This window comes from Myripristis murdjan, chromosome 5 (assembly GCF_902150065.1).
Source record: "Myripristis murdjan chromosome 5, fMyrMur1.1, whole genome shotgun sequence".
Classification (NCBI taxonomy): Eukaryota; Metazoa; Chordata; class Actinopteri; order Holocentriformes; family Holocentridae; genus Myripristis; species Myripristis murdjan.
Window position 1 is genome coordinate 986,439 of NC_043984.1, and position 27,735 is coordinate 1,014,173.

General features: G+C 40.2%; 1 protein-coding gene across 2 annotated transcripts; it reads left to right on the top strand.

Annotated features, from left to right (window-relative positions):
* Positions 1-1,208: 1,208 nt before the first annotated feature.
* Positions 1,209-27,096, top strand: optc (opticin). 2 transcript variants are annotated; one of them, XM_030052191.1, is made up of 7 exons: positions 1,209-1,330; positions 11,298-11,531; positions 15,892-16,048; positions 16,248-16,406; positions 19,804-20,006; positions 21,520-21,615; positions 24,505-27,096. In XM_030052191.1, the coding sequence occupies exons 2-7, from the start codon at positions 11,307-11,309 to the stop codon at positions 24,670-24,672; spliced, it is 1,008 nt and encodes a 335-aa protein (XP_029908051.1). In that variant the 5' UTR covers positions 1,209-1,330; positions 11,298-11,306; the 3' UTR covers positions 24,673-27,096. The 2 variants fall into 2 exon arrangements, with proteins under 2 accessions (XP_029908051.1, XP_029908052.1); XM_030052192.1 differs by having other exon boundaries at positions 1,219-1,321.
* Positions 27,097-27,735: the final 639 nt, after the last annotated feature.

Sequence of the window (27,735 nt, forward strand, 5' to 3'; positions counted from 1 at the left end):
AGGCTCCGTCGCATTGAAGCCGCCTGGGCGCGCTCTTGTAACAGCCCAAACTTTAGGGATAGCGGATAGCGGGTGGTCCTGACCACCCACTATCCGCTATCCCTAAAGTCTGTGCGCAAGATAGCAACTTTAGGGATAGCGCATGAAACATGCCCACGGACACACCTCCAGGCGCAAATGACGGAGTCGGCATAACAATAGCGGGTAGCGGGTGGCGCAAGATACCGTTTAGGGATAGCGGAAGTTCCTAAATCCGCAATTTGCGGGTAGCGGGTAGTGGCAGCGGGTAGCGGGTGGCACAAGATAGGGCCCTGAACGTTGTTAGCTCGGCCTAAACCTTCTATGGCTGGCAGCTTCTCCAGAGCCAAAAGCGCTGCCAACACCCTCTGAACTTTGCGATAAATCAGGAATCCACCAGCACCAAACAGCAGAAATCCTGTTATCATAAATCCAATCATGTAGACGTCTTCAACATCCTCGACGGCAAGAATCGACAGGCACACAACCCTCCACTGCTCCCAGGAGTCCATGGTGTACCCGGCGGCAACGTTCCGGCGGGGCATGCGGGCTCTCTTTTGCCCAGTTTTTGTTGTTGTTGTTGCAACCACTGTTAGATTTGTCATTACTGCCACGTCCACTATGGATATACTGTATAGCCCTCTGTTGAACTTGCATCATTCTATGTTCTGCAATGTGCTCTTTCCCCCTCTCTCCCTCTCCCAACCCTTCCAGTTGAGGCAGATGACCACCCACCCAGAACCAGGTTCTACTCAAGGTTTTTGGACCTGATTTTTCCTCGCAACTATCACCCTGTGCTTGCTCTTGAGGGAGATTTTAGTTCATGGGATTGGCCAGTTTTAGTAAAGAAACCAAACAGAGACCACATTTCACATTGCACATTCAATCATAGCATAAATTATCTGTCATGAGATAACTTCTGTTATGATTTGACACTATGCAAATAAAATTGAATTGAACTGAATTGAAATGAATTATCTTTTTGTAGTGTATTGAGCTGGTATGAATTGGATAGGAAAGAGAAAAAAGCATTTTCACTCCAGTGTCTTCAAGAGGCCACTGGTGACAGCTGAGTACACGTTGACTGGAATGACCTATACAACCCCCCTTCCCTTTTTCCCCATCATCCCCCTTAACTCCCCCCTCATGACCAGCTCTCCACAAACCATGTAAATGCTGCAGGCAAGAAAGCCGCAGCACACTGGGACACTGCGGCCAGTCTGAGAGCCTCAGGAACCAAGGTGTAAACAGAAGTGACAGAAAAAGAGAATTGAGGGTTCTGGATTCTTCAGAGACATAAACTGTAAGATAAGTAAGTGTTGTTATGACTGCATTGTTGGGTTTGCTTGTGCCCTTCTGACAGGAATTGAACTCTGCCTGCCTTCAATAGATGAACTCTAGCGTATTGTGTCACACTCAGGACATTTGATCATGCAGTGATAATGATTTGCAGTGACAGATGTGTTTACACATTGTTCTTGTGTAAAAATGGGGGTTTGGGGCTATAGGTGTGATTAATTCTACTTTCACACAGACTACATAGATTTTGAGTTGATGACTACCTGTAAAAAACATCCAGGAAAATATGTATTAGATATTTGAGATTGCTTGGAAGGTGTGTTTCATTTGCACTGTCTGTTAGCCACTACTGGAATTTTAAAGCCTTTGTCTGCAAATAGTTTGCACTGCAAGATTAAGAACCATTTGCATAATCTGAACACTGTCATTAGACTTGTCTGACACAATTTTCCTCTTGTACTGCAGGCTTTGCTTCACTGGTGTAATGCTTTTGGCATGTAGTATTGTAACTACATAGAAGCCTAGGTTTGTGACTATGGTACATTTGCAATTTAGAAATGGCTAGGGATGCTTCACTGTTGCTGTTCTTGGTGCAAATTTTGTGTACGGTGGAGTATCTTTAGGGGGTATTGCAAATTTGCATATTCATATACCTTCAGTAGTAGAAGTAGAGGTGTTTTCAAACCATTTTCAGTAGTTTATTAAGCATTTTTGTAGAATAAAAAAAAATGAAACCCCTCATGTGGGACAGAGTCCTGTGCAGCCGGACCCACTTTGAAGGAAAATCAGACAAACTGGGACCTAACTGATGAACCAATTCAACTTTTGTGAATTCAAGCACAGTTTTCAAGCCTTACATTTGTCCTATAAATATCCAGAAACGTGGGTCACAATAGCCATGTCCAAGCTGCCAAAAATCTTGACTTAGAAACTGTATCACCACTAATTCCATTCACTTCCTCAAGATGACTCATCTTCGCTGCATTTGCAGTGTTAAGCAGCTTGCAAAGGTGTGGGCTACTCTTTTGGAACAGCGAAGAAGAGTCATCTTGAGGAAGTGAATGGATTTATGGACTAAACCATAAACTATGTGACCTCATCCCACTCTGTGCTCCTAGGCTTACCTATACCACCAGGAATAAAAATCTAATCACTGGGGGAAAAAAAAAGGAAAACTAAAATGTACAAGCTTTAGCATTGTGTGCAGAGGACTACAGATTTGGAACGAGCTTGATGAAATACTAAAAATGTCACATTCCTAGCAATGTATGTTTAATGTGCTGATTAATAATTGTATGAATACCTGTATCTTATTGCATCTATTAATTTCTCTTGGTTAACATTGCTACTGTACTTTGCATCAAATCCAATGTCACCAGAATACTGAGATTGTCCATTGTTTATTGTGTGTCTGTTATCTATATGTATGTTGTCCATATTACAAGGATATCTGGCTAATATCTTATATTCATGGAAAACCGGGCCCCCTGTTAAAAGCTTTAAATAGCTTCCTTGGGGTGACCCTTTTCACACATCCAATTGTGGAAATTGTGTTGTATACACCATGTATTGTATTGTATTTCTTGGATGATGTGTGAATAAACTAAACTAAACTAAACTAAACTAAACTAAACTAATTAGTGGTGATACAGTTTTTAAAGGACCACACCAGTGATTTTGAATGTTCGGAACATTTACCACAATTTACCCACATTTTATAATGCAAATCATGCTAGATACAATCAAAATCCCTTTTCAGTATGAATCTTTGGTTGAAACACCCACCTGATAACATTCTGCTTCTGCAGTAAAGTCACCACCATTCATAAACCATGGAACTAATAATACTGGGTAAAACAAACACTTTACCATGGACTATTTCTGGCAGAGGGACTGTTTCACTCCGCCCAATTTCAATTAAGAAAATAATAATAATAATAATAATAATAATAATAATAATAATAATAATGATAATAATAATAATGATACTGCTGGAATACTAGTGTTGAAGCAAGTTTGAAATCTCATAAAGTTAATTTTCATACTGTAGTGGAATAAGTTTAATCCAATGGCTGGATAAAAGGTAAAACAAAAATTATATTGCTGCTTTAGAAAAAGACAAGCAGAAATGTTCAGTATATATATTTTGTAAATATTCTGTATGTATTATACAAAATATGCAATATCACTGGTATGGTACAAGTTTTTTGGATGTAGATTACATGACCCCTGTTTATAGATATTTCTAGAGGACAAATATAAAATTTGAAAACTGCTTGAACTATCAAAAGTCACATTAGTTTATTAATTAGTGCCCAATTTGTCAGATTTTTCTCTCAAAGTGGGTCTGGCTGCATGGGACTCTACTGTCAGGAAGGTCCTATGGTTAAACATCTAGGATAGTCTTGAATCAGGGCTACAACTGTGACTTCTAGAAATATCACAGTAGACCAAAACTCACACAGTCATGTTAACTTTTACAGCAAACATTCCACTGGCATTCTTTCCAAAAAGCCAACAATGCTTTTTTGGCTGACTAACAGGGCTGGGGACCCTGTCTATTTCACCCTTTGAACATGCTTCAATTTGAGCTTTTGTCAAACATTTCAGATGGCTCACAGGTTTACTGATACTGTGAACACTGATACACTGATGCTGAAATGCTCTAAATGCAGCACTAGGATCTCCTGTATTTCACAATTGTAAATTAAGATTCTGTATACAATGGAGTTCACTATTTATTAAAAGACTCAAGGCTTGCAAGGCCATCTTTTACAGTCTAAATGTAATTCTAATGGTAAAATTCCTGAATAGAAAATTCACTTAATGGATCATTTAAAATAAATATAACTTAAATATACATTAATAGATATTATCATCTGTATAATAATATGACAAACAAAAGAATTTTTGAACCAAGTATACATAACAGCCATGAAAATAAATAAAAAGTGGCATGTCATTCATCTCAATGCTGCTCACCTCCTTCTTCAGTTGGGAGTAGGGCTGGTTCACTGGTAGGGTATGGGGATGGGTGTCAGAGCTGCTGAGCTTAAGCTGCAGCTGTTGAGCCTGGGAACAAACAGGCGCAAGGACAAGTGATTTAGCTAGCTAAATATTTGCCTGCACTGATTCAGTGCTGGATAAAAGTTGAGCAAAATGTAAACACTTTTCTTTGAAGATATTGAATAAAGTAAACAATGTAAGCAAAGTAGCCTATTTCACTATGGACTAAAGCAGCGGTTGGCAACAGGTAGCCCATTAGCCAGAATTGATCATTTTGATCATCTCAGTTTTTTAGGGGTCCAAGCAGCAAAGTTGCTGGAAGTCTTTCCTCATGTGCCCTAAAACTATCTGGATCTCTGAAACTGTAACAACTACAGTTACCAAACTCGATCCAAATATTGAATGTAATCCTTATAATTATAGTTATACATGTTATGTATAGTTTGTCCCATTACTTTTGAGCCTCTGAAAATGATGTGAGAAGGTATAAAACTGGCTGTAATTCCAAAAAGGTTAATGCCATATTTTTATTCAGCACTTTAAATTAAAGTTGAAAGTTTGCACTTCAATCATGTTATGATTACTCCATTTCAAACCCACTGTGGTGTGTGCAAGAACAAAATTATAACTATCCAAATACTTATGGACCTAACTGTATACCAGCCTCCACCCTCCACTACTTAAAATACTTTTGGGGAGTAATCAGTGACTACTGAAATTCAAGTCATTAAGGTCCTCATGTGCCTACATGCATATGTAGATATACAAAGTTAATTGCCTACTTAAGTTTCCTTTCCTGCTCCTGTAGGTGTTGTTTGTGAATATAAAGACAACTGCAAAAAAAGGACCACCAGGCAGTGCAGGTTTGTGTGTGTGTGTGTGTGTGTGTGTGTGTGTGTGTGTGTGTGTGTGTGTGTGTGTGTGTGTGTGTGTGTGTGTGTGTGTGTGTGTTTGTGTGCATACCTTTGTCCATCTGCTTACAGAAAGCCAATGCAGCTGTTTACAGTTTTTATGAGACACCAGAGTCAGACAGGATGGAAGTTATTTGCTAAAACAAACCAATGTAGTTTGTGATGACTCCAACAGCCACCCTGATCTGTCATAATAGCACAAAAACAGGTTTGATTAATCCACTTTCAATGTTGCATGCCTCTGCTGTTAATAGGAAACACACCTATATGCTATTTTGCATTTGTGTGCCGATTAAGCAGCAGGGACCTGTTGTGAATGTGAAGATTTTGCAAGAGTACTGGCACACTGGGCATGAGACAATTTTGATTGGAGATTTTTTTCCAACCAATCTCAGCCTTAGATGTCGTGTGTAAGGATCCTAAGATGTGAACATATTTTCAGTGATTGATTTCACAATCAGCTCACATCACTGCTCATACCAGTTTTTTGTCTATGAAGGACGAGAGGTTTCTGATGGAACTACTTGGGTTGGCGGAGGCAAAAAAAAAATGATTACATGAATAAATCACAATCTGGTGTGTTTAATTACCATTATTTCATGAAAGTTGTTTTCTGTGGATCATCATGGCTGTGATTTAGAATTATGTAGAATGTATGGACTCAAAGTGAACGTTCAAGAGGTTAAAATGTGTCCCAACAATGGTAAGCATTGTCTGAAAAGTAGGTATCAATGACCCTGTGCTGCCTTTCACTGTACACTATTTTTGACTACTGGAACTGATGACACACTAACAACCAGGAGATAGAGAAGTTTTTACCATTAGGGCAACAAGAATTAGTTACAAGAACTGTGGGCAGTCATTTAATGATCTATATATATAACATATATTTATACAATGAACTGCTTGTGAAGCAGAACACCATTAAGCGGAGTTCTACAGGTAAACACACAATACTAATAATCAATAATACAACCTGATATCACAGAAATCCGTGAAATGAGCACGACCTCTTAACAACGCATTGCGTGCTCCTGGCACGTAACCTGTTATAATTACGTGTGGCCACCACGCAAACAGTGTCCACTGAAAGTCAATTTCATGTGGGTGGTAGTTCATAGATCCCAGAAGTGCAAATTGGTTACAACGTTATGGCTAATAATCCGATCTTTTTTTTTTTTTTTCCAGAATATCAATTACACACACACACACACACACACACACACACACACACACACACACCCTCACAGTGAGAAGGTCCTGGGTTCGATTCCCACCCAAGGTCCTTTCTGTGTGGAGTTTGCATGTTCTCCCCGTGTCTGCGTGGGTTTCCTCCCACCGTCCAAAGACATGCAGGTCAGGTGAATTGGAGAAGCTAAATTGCTCCTAGGTATGACTGTGTGTGTGAATGTCAGTGTTTGTCTGTCTGCCCTGTGATGGACTGGCGACCTGTCCAGGGTGTTTCCTTGCCTTCGCCCTATGAGCGCTGGGATAGGCTCCCGCATCCCTAGTGAGGATAAGCGGTTTAGAAAATGAATGAATATATATATATATATATATATAGTTTATAATGTCAGAGCTTATGTTATATTGAGCTTATCATATTTTCTTAATAACTAAAAGGTCTTAACAGCTTTTTTGTTTTCAACATTGAATAAAACGGTGCTATACTGTTAAAATTCATCAATAAAGTGCATGAAAGTTTTCTTGAATTTTGACCATTTTTCATTTTTCATTCATTTTCATATTTTTCTAGTCCACAAAAATCACATTTTAAGCAATTTTGAAATCAATGAATGAAATTTTATTTTAATCTGAAAAACACCGGCGTTACCATGGCACCGTGCTTCATGCAACCTGATGACCCCCAGGTTCTCGGCTTCAAAGATGTCACACCGTGGGTGGTGGTTCATAGATCCCGGAAGTGCAAATTTAATCGATATTCTGAAAAAAAGATCTGATTATTAGCCATAACGTTGTAACCATCCAAGGCAGACTTACCACGAGCTATGAGGTTGTGTAACGATGGCATGTGTCCACAAGTCCCGTATAATATCAACTTTATTTTAAGAAACCACGTTTTATTTGCGATATCATATCACAGAGAAGCACTACATTACCCATAATCCTAGTGTTTATCAGCGACGTGTCTGATTTGACAACTTTCATCAATAAAGTCAATAAAATCTAATAAAGTGCATGAAAGTTGATAATATGCTGATATGTTATGCTATTGAACACAACCCTTTCAGTCAGCGAAACAGAGCGGGTGGAAACACGTCAAAAATAGCACTAAAGATTTATTAGGGCCCGAGCACTGGAACAGTGCGAAGCCCTATTGTTATTGCTCTGTTTCTTTTTCTTCTCCTTTATTATTATTACGTCAAAATAAACCTTAATTTGACCCCCTAAACATGCTCCAAAACTCACCAAATTCGGCACGCAGGCCAGGTCTGGCGAAAAATTTGATAAAATGGACAAACGGACCCCCTAACTGCAAAAATGGGCTCAGTAGCGCCACCTAGGCACACAAAGGCAGCCGCTGCGGCCCACAGGAATGTGATAGAAACACCAAACCAACGCCGAAATGTAGGTCTCATCAAGCCCTACAAATCACGCGCTGACACCCCCCCTCTAAAACCAACAGGAAGTCCGCAATTTGCGTTGGAATGTTCATGTTCTCGCCCAAAATTCCGCTTTGCAGAAAATCTATCTCCTCCCAGGGCGTAAATGGCAGCGGCTTGAAAATTTAACAGATGACAGAGGACACAGTGCTGAACAAAAGTTGCTAAAGACTTGTTATTAATTCGAATCATTTGGATTTTATAAGCCCTCAAAGTCGGAGTGGCCAGAGCCAAAACCTCATTTTTTCCCATGGAGTTTGGTGTGCAGAGGCTGACACTTGGCACTAATTAAGCCCCTGGAGTCTAAAGTAAAAGTCTGACAGCTTTGAAAACTATGCAGATGGAAAGAGGACAAAAATTCCTACAAAAATATGTAGTTTTGATGTGGATTGGACCAAGTTTGTGGGAGCTGTGAAGAGTTTTAAAACATTTGTGACTCTGGTGTGCTCTGCTCTGCACTCTGCCTGGACATGTGACTCACTCTAGCTGCCTCAGGAATGCGCAATACACACCCATTGTAAGAGCTCAGAGGGAGCAGAAAACACTCTCAAACTAAAACTGCCATAACTCAAAAACGGTAAAAGATAGCAAAATCATGTAAATAGGAGATTTATAGAGCCGAGTCTCGTGACTCGTTTAAACTTTGAATCAAGTCTGTAACTCAAACGGTGACCGAGCTGTGACGCCTCAAACAGGGGTGGGTTTTCTGGATTTCTCCACTGGATTGAATGAGGATTTCTCTGTCTGCCTGCATTTTGGTGTGATCATGCAGCAGCTGCCAGTACTCAAGTCAGTCACACACTAGGACATGCTAAGGGCGCCATCTGCTGGAGGGGCGCTGCTAGTGGCCAGAGGGGCACCAGCAGCGAATGTACTACCAGTGGGTTTTTGTTGGCGTCGTGTGTGTGTGTGTGTGTGTGTGTGTGTGTGTGTGTGTGTGTGTGTGTGTGTGAGTGAGTGAGTGAGTGAGTGAGTGAGTGTGTGTGCCTGCATTTTGGTGTGATCATGCAGCAGCTGCCAATAGTCCTGTCGGTCACACACTAGGACTTCCGTGGCCTTTCAAAATAAAAGCCCAAAACTCTTTCAAAATAAAAGCACCGAAAAATACCCTCAAAACTGGCACAAACGGACGAATTGTCTACACTTCGACACGCGCGCCGTCCCCGACGTGCACGGGGGGGCGAGGGCCCGCCCAACGCTGCTTGCAGCTTTAATATATATATTTTTTTTCATAACACATCTTTACTCGTGATATAAACATAGGCTACATGTTAAGGTTATGCTTTTGCTGTTGGAAAAACTACCGTATGTATGTTTTCTAAACCTAATTCCACAACTTATACCCTAACCCGGAAGAGGGGTACCGGAACGACAATCTGCGTGGAGTTGCAACACACAGAGGTGTCCTGCGCCATAGGTTTTGTAGTTCTAACATGTTATGTCTATTATATGAAGTTGTGATCACTAATTTTGCAATAGTAATCAACGTTTTTGGGTGTGGGAAGAACGCCTGAATGGTCAGATTTTAAATTTATTTTTCTTAAGATAGTGAAATCATGTTTTTTCCATGTTTTGACACTAGTCAGTGGCGCCCCCTATTGGTTTGCCATCGGGCATGATAGTAGAGGTCAAGAGCTTTCCAAAAATGTTGACCCCATGTCTGTATCATATTTTGTTGCTGCACTGTAAGCCTTTAAAAGTGTCTCTGGTGGCCATATTAATTTGCACTTCCGGGATCTATGAACCACCACCCACGGTGTGACGTCTTTGAAGCTGAGAGGTTGCATCAGTTTGCATGAAGCGCGGTGCCTTGGTAACGCTGGTGTTTTTCAGATTAAAATAAAATTTCATTCATTGATTTCAGAATTGCTTAAAATGTGATTTTTGTGGACTAGAAAAATACAAAAATGATGAAAAATGGTCAAAATTCAAGAAAACTTTCATGCACTTTACTGATGAATTTTAACAATATAGCACCGTTTAATTCAATGTTGAAAACAAAAAAGCTGTTAAGACCTTTTAGTTATTAAGAAAATATGATAAGCTCAATTAGGGATGGCGAAAATGGAAAATTTTCTTGGTCGACCACTGGGCCTCATTAATCGGTTTATTTCGGTTAACCGAGAATATTATTTACTGTCTGTAAACCATAAAAGAATAACCGCAACAAATAGAAGCTAGCAGCGCTAGCACCGGCGCCATTGTCTTGCCCCGGACGCATACCACTACGTCCGCGACAAACATAAGCTTGGCTCGTTTCTCCCGTAGATATCTATAATATCTATAATATAATTATAATATACTATAATATAATTATTATCGATATCTATGGTTTCTCCGGTCTGTCTCTACCGAGCTGAGCTCTGTGCGTAATGACGTCATCGAAACCCGGCAGAGCGTCCCGTCGCCATGTGTACCGTATTAAACTGTATGTAAGCGCAAGAGCAACTTCTCCGCCTTCAGGAACAGTTGGAATTTTTCGATCGATAAAACCTTACGGTAGTTACGGTATTTACAATCTGACATGCGCATTTGTGTCGGCGACGACACGTTCGGACTAGAGTGCCTGTAGAGAGAGAGTGGCGACAACTCCGTTCACTCCAACGGTTCCGTTTTTCACAGCAATGGCGGCGTAAGGAGACCCTCTCTCTACAGGCACTCTAGTTCGGGCTTAAAGGGTTTTTAACCGACAAGATTATTCGGTTAAAGTTCAAACGGTCAAAAACCGGTCAAACGGCCACCGGTTAGCATCCCTAAGCTCAATATAACATAAGCTCTGACATTATAAACTATAGCTATATATATTTGGATGGTTACAACGTTATGGCTAATAATCCGATCTTTTTTTTTTCCAGAATATTGATTAAATTTGCACTTCTGGGATCTATGAACCACCATCCACATGAAATTGACTTTCAGTGGACACTGTTTGCGTGGTGACCACACGACATGGATCCTAATTGACTTTCAGTGTTTTTGTGGTGGCCACACGTAATTATAACAGGTTACGTGCCAGGAGCACGCAATGCGTTGTTAAGAGGTCGTGCTCATGTCATGGATTTCCCAAGAGATCAGGTTGAATAATACCAGCCATCAACGCACCCCAGTAGCTCACCTGTTGGAGCATGTACCATTTATCAAGACTGAGTCCTTACCGCAGCATCCTGGCTTCAAATCCGAGCCCAGGCCATTTGCTGCATGTCATCCTCCTCTCTCCTCTGCCTTTCCTGTCTCTCTCTCTACTGTAATGAACAAATAAAACAAAAATTCCTCCCAAAATACCAGCCAGCCAAGTTATTTTTCATTCATGAATGGATGTCTGAAACACCATTTAGCTTTCAATCACATTTTTGGATTTGCTGAGCAAGGTTTTAAAAATGTCATTAGGAACATCAAAACCTCTAATTCTTCTTATTTATTTATTTTTTTCTGCAAACAGGTATTTCCCATGTGTGAACTGAGGATGTCTGTACAGTCAGTGGTGTTTGCCCTGGCCATTGCCTTGGTGTTCCTGAGCCCCTCCCCCAGCATGGGGTATCCACCTGGTGACCCAGGGCCTGATGATGTATCTTTAGACCTAGAAAACTATGATCTGAACAGTGAGACAGACTGGGAGAACCTGGACCTCAACATCTATGGAGAGAGTTATGACTATGATGACCTGGATCAAGAGGTGTGTGTATGGGTGTGTGTGGAGGGGGACTGCTGGACAAAAAAGAGTACCCAGCTCATTGTCTTTGGAATGAAATTAACTGTGAATAGAAAAAATGGCTTGTTTTTATTCATTCAAACTTGATGGACTTGGTGGCTTACATGTATCTTGTTGTGGATTGGAACGAGGGATTGTTCTCCATCCTAGCCTTAGGGCTACACTACTGTCTTTCTACTAAATAGAAAAATAGTTTTATGCCAAGAAATAAGGTAAATTCAGTCCACTTAATGATTGTAATTACAGTTGTCCCTCGCTATAACGCGGTTCACCTTTCGGGACCACTGTAATGCCAATCATGTACAGACTATTTGATGTATGGATTGCAGGGGGTCTGGGCCATAAAAATTAACAATCGGATTATTATGTGGTGGTGGGATAGCCCCCACAACAGAAATGACTGTGTATCTCCATTAAGAGGGAGGCTGTGTGCATTTATGCACCAGGCACAGCGGTGTAACTTCACTGATTATTGAACTCTATAGACATGCAGACAGAAACGGCGAGGACTGGTGAGCATCAAAGCCACCATCCAGGATGAAATAACAAAGATCCAGGAATACATTAGGAAGATGGTCCCCAGTGATGACCTGCCAAGTAAATACCTCAGGCAGCTGAAGGCCACTGAGGAGAGGGCGAAGGAGGAAGAGGAAGAGGCAACATCATGGAAGGACAAGCCCCTGCATGGCATATAGCATCGACAGATAGCAGAAGTGGCTGATATCGAGAAAACATGATTTCGGGGTCACCAAAATACCCAGGTTTCATCGTGTGGACAACATTAGTCACCTAATTTCATAGAGATTGACGAAACAGATTTTGAGATATTTGAGAAATTCAGAATGGCCTGCACTTTGGATGAGACAGGGCTAACACAATCTTGTCCCACCTGCTTACCCAGATATGTGACTACAGCCTTGACTTTCTGGGTGATAAGCACTGGACGTGTGGCGTTTAACATCGAGCTCAGACATTACCTGGGCGAAAATCCTGGACATTTGAGCCTTGGTCGCTTTGGATGCGTTTGGGAAGGCCAAATGTGGAAAATAATTTAACAAGTGCTTTTACAATGGCACGGGCCTTTAATGTGCGCAATGGAATTGCCTCAGGATAACGTGTGGCTACACACATCACCATGAGGAGGTACTGGTGACCAGACTTTGTTTTTGGTAATGGGCCAACGCAATCAACAATAACATGCTCAAATGGTTCACAGACTACAGGAATGGGATGCAATGGAGCAGCAGGAATTTTTTGGTTCGGCTTACCAGAGACTTGGCAGGTGTGGCACAAACGACAAAACTTTACCACGTTGGACTTTAGGCCGGGCCAGAAGAACTAATGCAGGATGCATTTATAGGTTTTGTTGATACCTAAATGGACAGACAGACAGTGATCATGAGACAGAGTCAGGACCTGCAAATGGAAGAGCTTCGGGACTACAATTTGGCGTACGGACTCATGCGTAAAACTCGGAGACCAGCAGCGCATCAGAACACCATCATCCAGAAGTTAAGACACAGACTTATCAGGGGATTGTTGATTTACTTGAGACCGACAGCATGTTAAAGTGGGGTCAGTTTGCTGCTCTCTAATCAGATGCTCCCTGTCTACTGACATTTTCAAACTCTCATCGGGGCAGAGCTCAACAGACACACTACACTCTACATAATTATTTTTTAGGGCTGTGCTTGTCTGAGCAGAATTACTCAGGGAAGAGTCACTTAAATCCACACACTCAGCAATTTTGGAGCATGTGCCTGTCTGAACAGAATTACTCAGGAAAGATTCACTTAGATCCACACAATCGGCATTTTTACGTGCCTGAACGCGGCAGCAGAAGAAGCTCACGAAGGTCATCCATAGTTTTAACCTTGCTGGCCTGGCACCATTTATCAAAAAGTGCGCCTTTCTCTCTTGCAAACTCTACATATGTCTGGGTGGCAGTCTTTTCACATTTCCTAAATTTCTGTCTATATGCTTCAGGCACTAACTCATAAGCACGGAGTACGGTGGCTTTCACAATATCATAATTAAGGCTATCTTCTATAGACAGAGATGTGCAAACTTCCTGAGCCTTACCTACTAGTTTACATTGGAGCAGGAGGGACCACATATTTTTCGGCTAGATCAGAGTAGCTGCTATGCACTCAAAGGCATTAACATAGGAGTCAACCTCAGACTCTCTGAACGGTGGGACTAGGGCAATGTGCTTACTCACATCAAAGCCGTCTCGAGCTCGGGGTTTAGGTGAGGGTGGTTGAGAGGCTGCGGCGGGACTGGTAGCTACAGGAGCTCCCCTCTCTAGCTCCAGAGCCCCTACCCTCAAATGCATGGCCTCCACCTCCAATTCATGGTTTCGCAGCTCCACCTCCCTTATACACAGAGTCAATGTGAGCTCCTCTGTATTCATGCCTTGCAAAGGGGGGTCATTGAGTGGGGTTGTAACACAAAACAAATAGATAGATAGATTTACTTTATTGATCCCAAACTGGGAAATTCCCACAATATAAATAAATAAATGACCCCAGTCATTACATGACCCCAGTCATTACACTGGATAAATGTGGTAGGGTGACATCAAAGAGGGGCAGGATAGTTGCAGCTGAAGGGGTTGAACTACCAGAAGGCAACATAGCAGACATGCCATCCCTACTGTGCTACCATATGAGTCAGGTGCAGATGCAGGCTGTGCAAAGATGCTCCTCAGACAGTACAGCACATCACAGCAGGATGCAAGATGCTGGCAGGTACAGCATAAATGGAGCGCCATAGCCAAGTGGTTGGCATAGCATACAGGAACATTTGCACTGAACTGGGGCTGGAAGTCCCAGGGTCAAAATGGAACACACCTCCAAAGGTGGCTGAGAACAACAGAGCCAAGGTCATGTTGGACTTCCAGATCCAGACTGATAAACTGGTGGTAGCTAATCAACCAGAAATTGTGGCAGTCATCAAACAGCAGAAGAAGGCAGTAGTGAACAATGTAGCAATCCCAAGCAACAGCAAGGAATCAGGAAGAAGGAACACAAAAAGCTCGAAAAAATACTGAGGGCTGAGAGAGGAGCTGTAGAAGATGTGGGGAGTGAAGGCTACAGTGGTGCCAGTGGTAACTAGAGTGCTCAGGGCTGTGACCCCCAAACTGGGAGAGTGACTCCTGCAGTCCTTGGGAACAGCAGAGCCCTCAGGGTACCAGACCTCTGGTGAGGACCCAAGGATTAAGGAGACACAGGACTTTTAGATTTTTTAGATTTTAAATTTGATCAACTCAAATTAAAAAAAGCATGATCCTCTCGTTTTCCTCTGGCATATCCCTCCCATAAATTTTGAAAGGTCCCCGAATAATGTTGAAAAAAGTGCATTATATCAAGTTAATAAGCTGCATGTTAAAGTAAGTACATTCAGTTGATTCAAGTTCAAACATGGGGTCATGGGGTCACCAAAATACCCAGGTTTCATTGTCTAGGCAACATGAATGTTGTCACCAAATTTTATAGAGATTGACCAAATAGATTTTGAGATATTCCTCTGCATTTTGACAATTCTGCCTTGTAGGAAGGCAAAATCAAAACCATATTGGCCATGTGCAATATCAAAATCACAGTACCTGCATTTAAAAAAAAATAAAATAAAAGTGTAGTCTTTGACCGAAATACACTAGAAATGAAGTATTGTGGTTCTGCAGATATGCCCTGGCCTACCTCATATTCTAAATATATATATATATATAAATCACATCCTTATCATTTTGCCGTTTTTTTTTTCCTGTGAAAATTAATATGTTGCAAAACGATAATTCCTATTAAAATTGCAAATCCTATTGAAATCACTATATCTGTAAAATTCATCTCAATATGTATTTTTTTTTTTTTTTTACCATATCATTCAGCCCTTACACCTGTTGTGATGAATGTGTCAGCACCAGAGATAGTGTCATGGTATCTTATATTATCTGTTCTGTCCAGCAAATTACACAAGTATCACATGGAGAAAAAGAGGGTGAAGGGAGCAAGAAGCTGAGAATTATGAAAAAAATATTGATTCTAGGCCCTGTTTCCAGGCTTTCCCCATGTCAGAAACAGGGCCTACAATTACCTGCCAAAGATTTTGTATATCTTTTTGAAATCAGTACATTCATCTGTGTATGGGTAAATTCCTCTAACAGGTTTTTATTTTGTACATGCAATGTACATGAGATTTTTACATCTGAAACTCTACTAATTTTGGTGTAGGACAATACACAAACAAAGAAACAAATTAATAAACAAACAAACAACATGAAATAGACAACATCTGATTTGAACTAAAATTCCTGTTGGGACAGATCACTGTGGCACCAGAGGCCCCTCCACTGACCAGTCAGCCCCCTGCTGAGTCCCAGGAGGAAGAGGTGACCCTGCTTCCTGAGGTCAGATTGCCTATAGCTCCTGTCACCCTGGACTTCAAGGGACCAGGTCTCTTTGGCCCCGAGACTGGCCTGGGTAAGTCAAAGCAAAGACTAATTGTGTGTGTATGCAAAGTGGCTGTAGAAATTTAAATTAAGATTATTATTTCAAATGTTATCTTGACCACAGTAAGACAGTGAACCCACTTCTCATTTAAAAATTGCTCAATTCATAGTGTTGTTGCATGAAACTATACTACAAGATCCCTGCAGTACTGCCCTCCATCTGTGTGCAGGTATGCCCACATGCCTGCTATGTGTGTGTATGGGAGGGAGTGTGTACTGTGATGACACCAGTCTGGAACAGATTCCACCTCTACCTAAAGACACCACGCACTTCTATGGACGCTTCAACAAGATCCAGCACGTAAAAAACACAGACTTCATCAACCTCAGTAAGACTGAAGTTAGTCTCGGAACATACTACAAACTGTAAATGCAAAGTATATAATACAACTAAGTAAACATACATGTCCATACAAAAAGTTATTGCAACATATGTATAAATGTATTAAAACAATGACAAACATTATTATTAACATTATGTTTTCAAATGTCAGATCAGTGATTCTGGATCAACATCAAATTCTTTGTTTAAATGCTTAGCCTCCACAATCTTTTATATAGAGCTCTAAGAAACAAATAAAAACACATGGATTAAAAAATATGACAAAATACATAAAACATGGAAATTGTCACCAGTGCATATAGAGTATTTCATAATTTTGAATGTTTAGAGGACCATACCATTTTGCATGTTTAGTGTAGTATCTATACAAAACATATATACTTCACGTTTCTGCTCTTTTCCTAAAGTGAGTAGTTGTATTTTTGAACTCAAGTATCTTTTTTCTGACCTTTTATCAAGCCATGGGTTTCCATTCATTCCACTACGACTCAAAAATGAACTTTCAGAGACTTCAAACTTTCTTCACATCAGTATTCCATCACCATAATAAAGCCCTCCACTTTAATTTTCATAAAAGCAACAGCACTGTTGTGTTTTGATGACTGGAAATTAGGCGTGAAATGGTCCCTTCGCAGGAAAATAGTCCGCAGGGAAACATTTACTTTACCAGTTCCACAGTTTATGAATGTTGAGGACTTTGTCAGCTACAGAAGCATAACATGTTAAGGTGGCTGTCTCATACAAGAATTCAAATTTGAAAAAAAAAGACAAAAAAAAAAAAAAAAGAACAAGGAATCTAGATTGTTTCTTGTGAAATCTTTAGTGTCCCCATATGATTCGCAAAATGGTTTGTTGCAATCTAAAATGTGGGGAAATTGTAGTAATGGGCCATTAACATTAACATTAAAAACCACTGGTGTTGTCCTTTAAAGCACTTTCAGAGGTGTACTTTTAATTGCAATAAATACCCAGATAAAACAAAACTATTACACCAAATACTTTCATGTTCTCAGAAAATGAGAACAAACTGCACATTTTAGTCTTCTCAGCAAGACTGGTTCACTCTTATAATAAGGCATTCACCCAACATAACTCAAGTGCATGTTATTCATCTATTATGAACACACAGATGAGTTTCAACAAATAAGATGCCCCAATTTCACAGGGTTATACAAAAGAATGAAAGCCCTTTTCCCTCTTTCTCCCTTCCGCTCTCTCCTTTACGTTTCCCATTCAGTGAGAGAAGTCAGTCTCTTTGTTTGTGTCAAATTTTGAACCTTGAAAAAGTTGAATCAAAGTTACTGTATGCTTTTAACAATATTTTCCAGCCTCTATAACAATCAATTTCTTTGTCATCACTTTCTGCCTCTTTTTCTCTCTCCTTCTCTCCCTCTCTGTCTGCTCTCATCTAACACAGCACCGCCACAGCACAATGACTGGCTGGCATTTTCATGTGCACACAGTTGGATGTCTTGCATCCAGCGCCATAACCCAATTCAAAATAGTGAGGTCCAAACTGTGACATAAGCTAGTTAATGGTGACTGCATAGAACATGTGTACTGCACTAGTTTCTAATGGTTTTTTTTTTTTTTTTTTTTTTAATCATTCCAGCATTCCTTTGTTTTTCATTGAGATAAAAAGTCTTTTCACTTAATCACACTCCTTGTACCCTCTCAGTCTTTGAACATGATACCTCACTAACACATTCTATTTAATATGTACATCCTTGTCACACATATGCAAGCTGCTGGACCCAAATGCAAAATCACAGGGGCAGAGGGTTAGTTTACAGGACCTCAGTGATTTTGAATATTTGGCCCGTTAACTAGAGTTCTCATCGGGCCTGAAAATTAAGACCTGACCCGACCCGGGCCCAACTGGGCCAGCCCGAGGCCCAACCCGACCCGACTAATTAGCCGAACTTTAGGCCCGACAGCCCGATAAAGCCCGAAAAAAAAAAAAAAAAATCGCCAAATTCGCCATTATTTAGCAGCGCCGGTCGGCCGCGGCACCGGGGCACCATCAGTCGGCATCAGGCGAGCCGGCCGCGGCACCGGCTAGCATGAGGCAGCTCACCTGTCAGATCCGGCAGACCTGACGGCTGGCCGCGGTATCGGACGGTGCTGCGGCCGGCCAGCCTGATGCCGACTGATGGTGCCGCGGCATGTGCGGGTCAATACGGTAGTCTAGAAAACTGGCGTTTTTTTTTTTTTTCTCGTGCGCCCCCAAGTAGATTGCGCCCTGGGCAGTTGCACTGCCCATAGCAAAAACCGTCCCTGCTGCCGAGTCTGCCAGCACAGCGGGATACTGCTGCAACTCTCTCTCTTGTTTGCCCTGCACTCGCACAGCTGGTTGTCTGTCTGTCACTGAAAGTTTAGCCTCCAAATCCAATCCAGTCTCTCACTCTCTCCACCAGTCACATAAAAATGAAACGTCATAATCAATAACACAACACATAATTCTATTTTTTTATTTAAAAAAAAAAAAAAATCCCCCACAGAACCCGAAGCCCGACCCGACCCGCCCAATTCACGTAAATTTTAGGCCCGACCCGACCCGAAAATGTCAGGTCGGGTCGGGTCGGGTCGGGTTCGGGCAGAATATGAGAACTCTACCGTTAACTACGCATTTACTATTTACCCACATTTTCCATTGAATCCAACCATTTTGTAAATCATGTATTGTACTAAAGATTTCACAAAACATAATCTAAATCCCTCAATTTTTCAAATTCAAATTTTTGATGGAAAGAGCCACCTTATAATGTTCTGTTTCTGCAGCTAACAAAGTCATCGTCATTCATAAACCCTGGGACTGGAAATCGGCTGTGGAAAGCAAATGTTGCTGCTGCTTTCAAGAAAACTAATGTAGACGACTTTATTATAGTGGTGGAATACTGTAGAAAGTTTGGAGTCTCTGAAAGTTCAAAATACTCCTGCATAGTATGCTGAAATAACTGCATTAACCAAAATCCGTTTGTAACTGTATTTCAGTTTTTGATTTGCAATATTCTCTGCTCAATGGTGTTCCATGTGCTGACACAGAATATTTCGAATATCAAGCGTAGCAACAACATCTCCATAAATTCCCCTTCACTGTATGGCTTTTTAGCACAAGCAATGTCCCATGTAACCTGATATGATGGCAGTGTGACTGCCTGAGTGCTTGTAAATTTTAAGGTTTGTAAGCTTTTATTCCATTGGTAATGACATTCATTCCATATTTCCATATATATCAAAATTTGATCATGTCCTGTAAAGTAAGTGTCCTTTTAGAAGGTGTAGTCGGAAAGTTTAACTGAAAAGACTGCTCAACACTGAGCAATTTTTACATTTAATTTTTATTTATTTATTTATTTTGTTATAATTTATTTATTTTCTAGATAAGCTCAAGACCATTGATCTCACAGGGAACCAGATATCAGAGATGGATGAGGATGCATTCCGCCTTCTGCCACAGCTTCAAGAATTACTATTAGCTGATAACAACTTGCAGGCCCTGCCTGAGTTGCCAAACACTATGAGACACATTGATGCACGCAACAACAGACTCCTCAGCAGTGGGGTACACCCTGAGGGATTCAAGGTAAAAACTATGTACCTTACATTCCTTTATCTCAACATGACTCTAAACGTTTTGCACCATGTCTTTGCTCTGCTCTTGTTTTATGCTTTTCTTCGCTGCTGCAATGACACAATTTACTCATTGTTTCATCGCTGTCATTAAAGTGTGACCCACGGTAATGATGGAAGCTTTTGATCATATGGCTTTGGTCCACTCACTTCTTAGAAAGAAACAAGCAGGTGATAAATAGAAAGATTATAATTTTTTAAACTATCAACCAAACCCTCACTCATCCATTATTATCCATTATTACTCATCCATGTATTAAATATCATTTTAATTATTATAAATACATTTTCCTGTAATTAAGAATGTTTGGCTCATTTTCAAGATTTTTTCCCCATATTTTCTGGAATTTTTTTCCCCTAATGTTTCCAGGTTTTTTTTCCTGATTGATTTAATTGCTGTGAAATGAAACTGGACCCCACTTTAAAAAGAAGTTAAATTCCACTGCAGTTTAATTCACCAGAAATTCTGAGAACGTAGAGCATGAGGGATTAGATAAATATTTTCTTCTTCTTTTTGTTTTCCAAAAGTTTAATGTCACGGCAGTTTAATTTACTAGAAATTCTTAGAATGTAGAACATCTAAAAATATCTATCTAAAAATTTTAACTCTTTGAAATCTGCAGAAATTCACTTGATTTCTTTCAAAAACATGAGGGCAAAAGGCAATTAGCAATTTAGCAAACAAACAAACAAGCAAAAAAACAACTGAATATTAGCACATTTTTACCTGAAAACAGTAATTATGACTAAAATGATATATTTAAATGCCATGAGTGACTCCAGTTTTAAAATACTTGTGAAAGGTATCAGAACATACAGACGGCTTTCACAAGCATTTAATACTTAACACAAAATCTCTCTATATAAGGGTCCCTTTATAGTAAAATCACATCAAAACCACACTGCATCCACACTACAACCCCGACAAAACCTCAACCAGAGATTAGTCTAATTAACATTCATACATTTAAGCGCCAGAGTTTACACATTCAACATGGAATATCACACAAGCCATTAGTTAGTATACTTGAAACAATGAAAAACAGTACAAGTCATCAATGTAAAGTGAATTTGTTAATCATGGGGATATTTTATCATCCATTTTCTCATGTTAGCCAGTGTTAATATTAGCTGTCAGTCTCTGGCACAGCTTGATTACGCTTGTCCCACCCTACAACCTGTTTGTCTTGCCCACTTGACCTCTGAGGTCCTCAAGTATTCCACTCTTTGTGGTTCCTAAATCCAGTTTAAAAGAAAAAAAGAAAAAACACAGGTTGTAGGTAATGCTTTCATTGAGTAAAAGTATTTTGGAATAGCTCTGCAAGATATCTTAGAAAACAATGAAACTCAGACTGAGCAAAGGAAAGTTGTCAAGAAACAGTTACTAAATTAAATCGAGTGAGTCACTCCATGTATTGCTGTATTAGTGGTCTGTTTTATCTCTCATTTTATTTTAAACTCTGCAGGATATGAGCCAGCTAGAGTTCCTCTATCTGTCCAACAATAAACTGGATTATATTCCTACACCACTTCCTGAGAGCCTGAGAGCGTTACATCTGCAGGTATGAGCACTGACATGTCACACACACATATTTATGCACCCAGGTATGCACTGCATGCAGGTATGCGTATGTACGTGCACAAACACACTCACCCTTACACACACACACACACACACACACACACACACACACACGTACATGCATCCTCTTCCTTTTTTGTCATTTTCAGCTGCATGCTGTTTTATCTGGTGTTGTTCACTATGTATAAAAGCAATTTAATCACCCAGAAAAATGTGTAAGAAATGTACATTTAGAAATTTTTGCTTGTATTTAAAGCACTTTTTGGAAGTATATGGTTGCAATCTTCAGATTATCCACTGGCACCTAATAGGCTCTATTTTATTGAGTAGACTGGACCAGTGATGGTGTTTTCCCAGTTGTCAAATCTATGTCTTTGTGATGCCTGCGAATGTGTCCTGCCATGTTCGTTGTGTTTCCCGTGGCCGGGTATGGTACACGCACATAGCATAGCTTGCACATAGTGGTCGTCTTGTCGACAACGTGAACGTTGCCGACATAACTCACCGGGAACGCAAAATACTTCCACACTGCTGATTTGAGAGATGCAGGAGCGGGTTCAAGCTCCGGTGCCGCCACGTCTCCTTTATCTGTACCAATTGCCACCAAACTGGTTCCAAACTGGTTCCAAGCAAGCACCAACTCCGAGCAGGGGCGAAACAGGAGCCAGAGAAAGAACCGATGACGCAACCCACCACGTCATTGGTGGGCGGGGTTACAAAACAAAACAGGAACTGCGAATGCTGTAAACCAGGGGTGTCAAACTCATGCCATGGAGGGCCAAGAGGCTGCAGGTTTTCATTCCAACCAACAACTCCACCAGGTGATTTCACTGATCACCCTACCTCCAAACAGAGAGGCGGGACTAATCAGTGAAATCACCTGGTGGAGTTGTTGGTTGGAATGAAAACCTGCAGCCTCTTGGCCCTCCATGGCACGAGTTTGACACCCCTGCTGTAAACATTAAGCAATAAGCCCCAGGAAGCCGCGGGTTACACTGATTTTACAACGGCATGGAACGCAGCTCAGCCAATCACATTTAAAGATGGGAAGCACCCGTTTTATAACTAAACATAGTTGTCATTCGCTCCGATCACGAATACAACAGGTAGCCAGCAATAATTGTGTTTTTCGGTTGGCTCTTGGATGGAGGATCATGGGGAATCATGGCATCATGAGAGTAGTTTACTGTAACTGTCACAGCATGTTTGTGTCTGGGTGTCAGGCCAAGGGATACAACCCAACATCCTGGCCTGTAACAGGTGTGCTGGGGTTCTTGCAGTCCCTCTTTGAGGGTGAAAGTGCATGCAGCAGCCATATCTGCACACCTCAACTAGTTTGAGAGTAGCCACAAAGCGGCACAGTTTGGCCAGTTTCTGCAAGAGGAAAACAAGCCCCTTCTTGTGACATGCCTTTGGTTCTGCATGCTCTGGATAAACCACCCTTTGAAAAATGACAGAGGCTGACTTGAAGGGGGTATTGATGAAGATAGCCTTTCTTCTTTCACTGTCAGATATTTGTTCTGTGGCTTCGTGGCCAATGCCCTGCACCTTCTCCATGGCATACTGGGTTGACACGGCTTCTGGCTCCACATTGAATTCAGCCATCCTTCCAGGAGGTAAATATGGTTCTGTGAATTCTTAGATGACTGCTATGTTCTCATGCCCCAAATTTCGAGTGACATAGATGACTGGCAGTCATCCATGAATTCACAGAACCATATTTACCTATTATCATATTCTAGGGTTCACAGTTACTACCATTATTTGAATGTGAATTTTGTGGGTATATTTTCATTTTTTGATTAGATAAAGTGACTATGCAAAGTATTTTATTTTCCCTGTGTTTGCTACTTCACACAATAGTGTAATTTCACATGCTATACCCAAGATTAGGCCTTATCTGGTATGTGTGTAAACTGTATCATTGCTACATTCATTTTCAAATTTCCGACCCACAACAGCATTGCATTCATGGTGTGAACTACAGACAACTGGATGCCATCAACAAGAGGAAACCAAAAGTGTATACAGTAGTGAATAGTGTATGCTTAAGAAGTTAATAAACTCTTTAATATTGATCCAATTCAGTTCCTACCATAAACATCAAGAGGTGATTTGTTGTCCATTATTTTTGTGTACTCTAATGTCATCTGAACTGAAATTAGAGAAATCGGAGCTCTGAAATGATCCACAATTTTCCCACTTGTAATTGCAATTCAGGGGCCACAGAATGCCATTTCAAGAGTAGTTCTGGACCAACTAGGTAGATGAAAATGGTGATAAAAGTCTACCTGGCTAAACATAGCCCCAAGAAAAGAAACCCAATCTTTGAAAATAAACTGGTAGCAGCAGCCAGTAGGCATATGCCACAGTAGAGTGCTGCCACACACCTTGCACCCCTATCTCTGTGGTTTGTGTTCTGAGTTGAATGACCATTCAGTTTTTCGCAAGTCAGAACAAGTTCTGAGTTGAAATGGATACAGCATGTTTTCCTATTTGCTGTCAGTAAAAACAAACTGCATAACCATCTCCTCCACAACACCACTAACATATCCTGATCAAAAATGTTCAATCTTAACTGCCTGTTGTGTTGTTTTTGTTTTACCCTCTGAAATGTATTTGAATTAAAGGATACAGTAACAAATAGGCATCTAAGATCAAATGTACAAAAATTATGGGTCATGTAGAATATAGATTTTTTTGTTTGTTAACAATAACAGCCACTGTAAATTATATGATGTCATGCAAATATTGTATACAATGTTAAGAAACTTAAAAGTACTTAAAAGTTAGGTAGCTTTTTCCCTAACACTTTTAAATATCTAAAAACATCAGCAGTAACATCCTTCCTTTATATCTCTCTAATCAGAACAACAACATCCAGCATCTCCATGAGGGCACTTTCTGTAACCGCCATAACCGTAACTACATTCGCCGTAACCTGGAGGACATCCGACTGGACGGCAATCCCCTGGACATCAACTTGTTCGCCCAGGCTTACATCTGCCTACAACGCCTGCCTGTTGGTGGCAACTGAGAGCCATCAATCACAATATTCTAGAGGTCAAAAGATAGAAATTATAATCACAAATAGAAATGTTGATGTTTAGTATGCTACAGCTGTCAGCTATGGGACCAGACTTAAGAGAGGACTGGTAATAGGGTTAGACTTATAAAGGTCTTTGAAACCTACACCGATATTTTAATATTTCAATATTGTGTGCCAGTAATCCAAGCAAATTCAGTGATTGTCATGTCAAGATTTCCCCAATATTGGCATAATGTCATGTCATGAGATATGTTTGTTCTTTTGATGTTATATGAGCTACATTAGATATAGTGAAGGGTTAAAGGTAAATGGATTAGGGACAAAACTAGGCTTAACTTGAATTAACGGTAATATTTGGAATCTAGTGTAGCTATAGGATAGGTCATTCATAGAGGTATAAACAGGAGAGGTGATTTAAGTTTACTGATTTAGTCTTACAATTATGTTTTAGGAATAGAAAAGTAAGGTTTGGACGAAGAACATGTTAAGGTGTGGATCACTCTAAACAGAATGATAATATTTGCCTTCATAATACATCTGAGCATCATCCCAATAATGAGGTGTTAGGATAGAATCTATAGACCACAGCAGCCAATTTTCCAATTTTCACAGAAGCCATTTGACATGAAATAGTAGGTAAACACCATTGATGTGGCATGATTTTTCCATTAGGTGGAGCTGCAGCCCTTGGTAGCTCTGTGTATTTTGGTTGTGTGCATGTGCTTTACAATGTAGCAGAGCTACTTGTGGTTAGAGGCTAGGCTAACAGTCTCTAAAGTTTAAAAAAAAAATATATATATATCTTTTAGCAAAATCGGCGAATCTCATATTTACATCTCATACTAAAATGTGATAGGCATCTGGACATCTTATACAGATAACAAACAATGCAGTCACAGCTGTTCAGTTTACCTGTGATATTTGTATGTGTTCTGGTTGTCTGCGTTATTAGTTAGTTATTAGCTATTTAGTCTAAATCTATATACTAAGTTAGGAAAGCCTACAAGCTGCTGCCTGACAGTTTCATCAGGATGGTGTCTCAGGTGTATGATAGCTGGTAGGCCCCCTTGTCCTGGTTTACTATCCTCTGGCCTTATTTCCAGGTCACTAAAGTTTAAAAATCAGCAATCTCAGATCACTACAAAAGGGAAAACCATTTAAAACTTACATATTCAACCTGGTGACATGCAGAATAAAAGAAATATCAATTGATAAACAGAATATCTGCTTAACAGCACGTATGTTTTGGAGCAGCATGCCGTTAAGCCAACTTTATACATTTATCAAAAGGGAAAACCATATCATGGAAAAGGAGAGATCATTACATCTGAGGACAACAAACACCATCATTGGATCAAGAGGTGATAGAAATCTGGAAACAGGCCCACAGCATGGTAACACTGCAGTGATAATATTTCTACCCCACAACCAGATACTTCATCATTCATGAGAACACACTGTATGGATTCCTTTTGGACCTGGCTGACTGGCTGACTGTGTCATATGCCAATTACAACATGTACAGGATATGCATATACATTTTATAAACATGCATTTTTCCTTGTTCAGGTAGGATATCCAGATACATATCACATTTTAATAAAAGGTGAATAAGAGGTAAATGAAGTAATAATCCATTCCAGTCTTTTAGCTTTAGATAAATGCTTTAAAGAACCACACTAGTGATTTTGAATTGTTGGCACATTTACTACAGTTTACCCACAGTTTACATTGCAACAAATCATTTTGCAATTGGCTGTGTAAAGTAAATGTTTCTCTGGGGACTGTTTTCCACTGGCAACACCAGGACACCATGTCCAATTTCAAGTCATCAAAACACTGCCTCTTTTAGGAAAACTAATGTGGATGACTTTATTGTGGTGATGGAATACTGGTGCGAAGAAAGTCTGAAAGTTAATTTTCATAGTGTAGTGAATTGAATTGAAACCAATGACTAGAAAAAAAGATAGGAATAGTTCTATTGGAAATCTCAAATATGACTGCTTGCTTTGGAAAAAGATTAGCAGAAATAAGAAGTACATACATCTTATTATAGATGATGAGTAGATATTATGCTAAACATGAAAAATCACTGTTGTGGTCCTTTAATTATAATTGGGCACAGACCAGCTCCTCCAATCTGTACTGAGATTACTGGTTGATACAACACTGAACAAATTCCCACTGGTGTACTGTGACCTGACAGCAATCCATTAGTCTGGTAACAAAATGTCAACAAAATGAGAGTCAGCCCTGGATATACTGGCATACTCTATGTCTAGCGTCTATGGTTAACATAAGGTTTAAAAAAAAAAAAAAAAAAGCAAAGGAAAAGTAATTGCTGTTGCTCTGTACCACACAACATTTAATCACACTTTCATTCATTAATGATATCATGTGTCCTTTCTGTGGAAGTCTGGATTCAAAGCTACTGAACCATTATCTAAACTGCTTGTCAGAGGCGGAACTTGATGCACACCCTCATTTCCAGTCTGATTCCAGAATTTTAGAACCCTGTGTACTAAATGGTCTTGCTGTCTTAAGATTTGATGGACTCTTGTAGTTATTTATAATCTTGTGAAGTGACACATCACTTTTGACACTACATCATTGTTGTGAGATGAATCTGAATATCATGGTGAGCTTTTTTTGGGATGTTGTTATTCCTATTTACCACAGTGTGGCAGCCTCTCTCCACTCCATTCAGGTCGGTTAAACCACACATACCACACAGGCATCCATGGTAACCAATAAAATAAAACTTGGCATCACAGTAATGTCATTTGTTGACTTCACTTGTCTTGAATTAAAAATTCTGCTGGTATTTGTCATAAACACTTTTTAAACACAGTAAACATAAAATGCAAATCTTCACTCATCAAAGCAGTGTGTGTGTGTGTGTGTGTGTGTCTGCTGAGACATTTTTACTAAAGCTGTATCACTGCACTGTAAATACAAATTTTGCAGTAGATATGTAAACTAGTACACATTCCCAGTGATTGTGAGCCTTTTTTCTCCATCTTCCTCTATCTGTCAACCAACCGTATGAAT